The sequence below is a fragment of the Palaemon carinicauda genome, chromosome 23 (assembly GCF_036898095.1).
Source record: "Palaemon carinicauda isolate YSFRI2023 chromosome 23, ASM3689809v2, whole genome shotgun sequence".
In the NCBI taxonomy this organism is placed as follows: Eukaryota; Metazoa; Arthropoda; class Malacostraca; order Decapoda; family Palaemonidae; genus Palaemon; species Palaemon carinicauda.
Genome location: NC_090747.1, coordinates 60820268 through 60825267, shown reverse-complemented (window position 1 = coordinate 60825267; position 5000 = coordinate 60820268). Strand labels below are relative to the sequence as shown.

Sequence of the window (5000 nt, the reverse complement as noted above, 5' to 3'; positions counted from 1 at the left end):
TATATCGTATATCCATATTGTCAAGCCCCGGTGGGCCACCACCATACATGAAATTCCTTTACCATTTCGTGAGGCCATTGATAACATTGTCGAACATTCTTACCTGTTCATCTTCGTCGGTTTCGCTCAGCTTTCTCTTGTCCGGATGTTTGTACGTCTGCAAATGTTGGGGATTTTTCCTGTAACATTTTTCACCATACATACACGGTATACGAGGGTCCATTATCAAATGCGGTCGACATTGCGTAAGAAACACAACCTAACTCGACAAACTCTTGAATGAAACTGATCTAGTAAGGCGGCAGGCCGCAGGCGCCAAGGGGGTGTTGGTAGCAGGGTTGCCAGGTTTTTCTAAATGAGAAAAGGTCAATTTCTAATCAACAGAGGCTTTAAAAGGTCAACCCATTAATAGAAAAAGGTCAAAAATATAGTATTTAAGGGCCGGCTTTTTTCATATTACTAAAGGCCAACCTATTTAAATACAAAAGGTCAAATTTGAGTTTTTTTTTGGCCGGAAAAAAAGGCCAAACTGGCAACCCTAGTTGGTAGACGGCGCGGGGCGGACCCGCTTCCATTGTTGCCACCTTCTAATATTTTTCATTAATATTACTATTGGCGAATTCTACACTTCCATATTATTTATTCTATTAAATAATTCAAATATTATTCCATTTTAAACTCACATCAGATCTCTTTCACCCAGATAGATGAAATATAACTATTAAATAAAATAAGTAAATTGAGAAGTTGGCAACGTTAAGTCACGATCATGAATTAATTTTATGGCAACATGTGGCAACTTCTAGATATTTTCTTGTTTGTATATATTTTCTTTTCCGGTTATAACGATTATTTAATTATAAAAAGATATGTGTGTAGGTATAATTATAATTCAATTAATAATTTAAAAAACATAACTTAATTAATATTTGATAATAATTGAAATATCTAGTTAGAAACTGGCAACTATTTTCCTTATTTCAGAGCCTTAATGTCTTCGTTTCGTTATTTCACAGCTTGAAAATTGAATTTAGTTGTATCTAATTATAGTATGGAATGATATTATGTGTATACATACACGTAATTCATACACAATACACGCACACTGAATAATACCAATTGTTGTATTGTATTTGCCTACAAAATTATACTTATGACCAAAGAGAAAGACTTCGTTGATGCAATGTTTCAAATATTTCTTTTATCATTTTTCAACTTATCATTTCTAACATTATTCACTTATAGTTGATCACAGATGTTCTCATGTCGGTTCATAGGAAATTGGGTCTTTATTATTATTATTATTATTATTATTATTATAATTTATTTATTTATTTATTTATTTATTTCCTTGCTTCTTTCCTCACTGGGCTATTTTCCCTTGTTGGAGCCCGTGGGCTTATAGCATCTTGCTTCTCCAACTAGAGTTGTAGCTTAGCTAGTAATAATAATCATAATATATATATATATATATATATATATATACATATATATATATATATACAGAGAGAGAGAGAGAGAGAGAGAGAGAGATTTGGAAATTCAAAGTGAGAACTTTGGAGATGAACAAAAGAGCCAATGTTCAGGATTTAATCAAACATTTCCGCTTCGGCCAAGTCTCTCTCTCTCTCTCTCTCTCTCTCTCTCTCTCTCTCTCTCTTTATAGTTCTCTGGCGTTAGTCATGCCGTTGTGGATTGCAGAGAGAGAGAGAGAGAGAGATTTATTCTGTTTTAGCTAATCCAACATAGAACAAGGGCCTCAGACATATCCTTCCCGATCCCGTCTGTTTTCTTAGCTCGTCAATCCAACGTCTTCTCTCCCTTCTCCTGCTTTGTTCGCAATCTCTAGGGACCCATTCTTTTATACAAAACTGTTATTATTATTATTATTATTATTATTATTATTATTATTATTATTATTATTATTATTATTATTATTATTATTATTATTATTATTAATTGCTACAAGTTTTATCCCAGCTGTGACCAAGTTGTGGAATGATCTTCCTAATCGGGTAGTTGAATCAGTGGAAATTTCAAACTTGCAGCAAATGTCTTAGTGTTTGAATAGACTGACAAAAGTCCCATTTTTTATAGCATATATATATATATATATATATATACATATATAGAGACATATATATATATATATATATATATACACAGTATATATATATAATACCTTTTATATTTATTTCCTTATTTCCTTTCCTCACTGGGCTATTTTTTCCCTGTTGGAGTCCTTGGGCTCATAGCATTCTCCTTTTCCAACTAGGATTATAGCTTAGCTTATAATAATAATAATAATAATAATAATAATAATAATAATAATAATAGTAAATTAGTGACCCAATTTATGGCAACAGGGATATTACTGCTACCAGGTGTGGCTTAAAATATCAGTTAATACTGATTTTTTACAGTTGTACAAATTTCGGTCAAAATATTTTGTTTCTTTAATATTTTCCATTGTTTTATTTTGTTTTCGTGACTCCTGAGAGAGAGAGAGAGAGAGAGAGAGAGAGAGAGAGAGAGAGAGAGAGAGGTGATGCTCTTTGATCGAGAGATTGTGGTAAATCTTAAAAAGTTTGGAATTAAGGGAAACCGTTAAACTCTCTCTCTTTCTCTTTTCGTCTGATAGTAATGTTCAAAGTTCAAACTACAAATGGATATAGCATTAAAGAATGGATTTAGTATTTAGTAGGTACACACTCTAGATACACACTGTAGGTACACACTGTAGGTACACACTGTAGAGTACACACGTCTGTATCGTACATAAACTGTATCAAAATTTAACATTCAAACGAGGAGTTTCAGAACAAATATTTAATCATCATATGGCAAGTGAAAGTAGTGCTCTCTCTCCTCTCTCTCTCTCTCTCTCCTCTCTCTCTCTCTCACAGGACAACGACTGAATACATTCTTAAATATGCACACATGTGCACAAACGCATACACAAAAGTACAGCCTTGGAAATTGATATATATATATATATATATATATAATATATAAATTCTTTTAATTGAAGAAATCAGTTTCTATAAATTTCTCCTTATTTAGAAAAAAAAAATGAAAATAAAACTTTTTATAGATAAAATATATTGATTGATATTTCTAAAAGGAAATTTTTATATAATCTATTATTGAACGTTTAAAGTTTTTATATATGTGATAATTTTTATATCAAATATTAAATTATCAGAAAACTAATCTCTCTCTCTCTCTCTCTCTCTCTCTCTCTCTCTCTCTCCTCTCTCTTTCCTCTCTCTCTCTGTACAGTATACAGTGTATATATATACACACATAACTCATAACTTAAAAAAACATCGTAAATTGAGTGCTTCCCTTTTCTCTTTAGTCCCTCCAAGTCACACCCCCTCTACCCACCCCCCTCCCAGAAAGTTTCGTGAGAGGGGGGGGGGGGGGGAGAGGGATTTGTCAAGGGGTGGAAGGTGGGGTGGGGGGGAGAATTGGAGGAAAAATTGTGGTCTTGTAACATAATCGGTTGAGTAAGTCTATTGTTTCCTGCTGTGTAGAATTCAGGAACTTGCGGTTAAGTCTACACGTGTCGTTTATTTATGGAAGCAGACACACACCACACACACACACAAGCAAACGTGGTGTTCACATGCAAAAGAAATAGATTAAGTCCTGATTTATAGAAGAAGATTTCTTTACGTTTTATAGGGCACAATAAACGTACGAACGCACATAGAGAGATTTATAGAACAATGACACTCCTATACCAGCGACCTGCTAGCTGTATGATCAGGCGTTTCCTGGTAGGAGTTCAAACACCCTTATTAGCTCCACACACACACACACACACACACACACATATATATATATATATATATACATTGGTCGTTTATTAGTTCTTAAGTAGGATGTTATCAGTCCTTGAGTTGGATGTTGTCAAACCTTGAGTGGGGAGGTTGTCAGGCCTTGAGTGGGAGGTTGTCAGGTCTTTAGTGGTATGGTTTCAGTCCTTGAGTGGGATGTTGTCAGACATTGATTGGGATGTTGTCAGGCCTTGCGTGGTATGTTGTAAGACCTTTGAGGCGGGATGTTGTTAGCCCTTGAGTAGAATGTTGTCAGGCCTTAAGTGGGGATGTTGTCAGCCCTTGAGTAGAATGTTGTCAGGCCTTGAGTGGGATGTTGTCAGTCCTTTAGAAGGATAATGTCAGTTCTTGAGTTGGATATTGTCAGACTTAAAAGTCAGATGTTGTCAGTCTTTGAGTGGGATTTGTCACCCCTTAAGTGGGATATTTGTCAGCCCTCAAATGGAATGTTAGCTCTTAAGTGGGAGGTTATCAGCACTCGAGGCTATGTTGTCAGGCCTTGCGTGGGATGTTGTCAGGCCTTGAGTGGGATTTTGTCAGTACTTGAGTGGGGGTGTTCTCAGGCTTCCTTGAGTGGGATGTTGTCAACCCTTGAGTGGTATGCTGTGGTCCCTGAGTGGGATGTTGTCAGCTATTGAGTGGGATACTGTCAGGCCTTGAGTGGGATTTTGTCAGGCCTTCCTTGAGTGGGATGCTGTCAGTCCCTTGAGTGGGATGATGTCAGCTATTGAGTGGGATACTGTCAGCCTTTGAGTGGGATTTTGTTAGGCCTTGAGTGTGGGTGTTGTCAGGCCTTCCTTGAGTGGGATGTTGTCAGCCCTTGAGTGGGATACTGACGAGGACGGTCAGAAATAAGCCAAAATGATTATTCGAGGAGCCAGCAACTTGAATCGGAAAAGTGTCCATATTTATGAGAGGAGAGAGAGAGAGAGAGAGAGAGAGAGAGGAGAGAGAGAGAGAGAGCTTCCTGTCGTTAGCAGCGGCCATACTAACCCAACTGCAGTACAAACCTTGCGTACAAATTCCGATAAGTGTCGAGTAAATAGGGATAATCTTAACGAATCGGATGCCAGAATAATTCGTAAATTGCAGGAAGGAATCAGGAGAGGGTTTCATAATAACAGGGTTTTAGCTACTCTCATCGTTACGAGCGTT

The 5000-nt window shown here is 36.3% G+C and overlaps 1 protein-coding gene across 1 annotated transcript in view; it reads right to left on the bottom strand.

Annotated features, from left to right (window-relative positions):
- Window positions 1-282, bottom strand: part of Hpf1 (Histone PARylation factor 1) — a 31524-nt gene extending 31242 nt beyond the window's left edge. Inside the window, exon 1 of the mRNA XM_068346967.1 lies at window positions 104-282. Within this exon, the coding sequence (XP_068203068.1) occupies window positions 104-223 (120 nt within the window). The 5' untranslated portion in view covers window positions 224-282. The remainder of the gene's footprint in view (window positions 1-103) is intronic.
- Window positions 283-5000: the final 4718 nt, after the last annotated feature.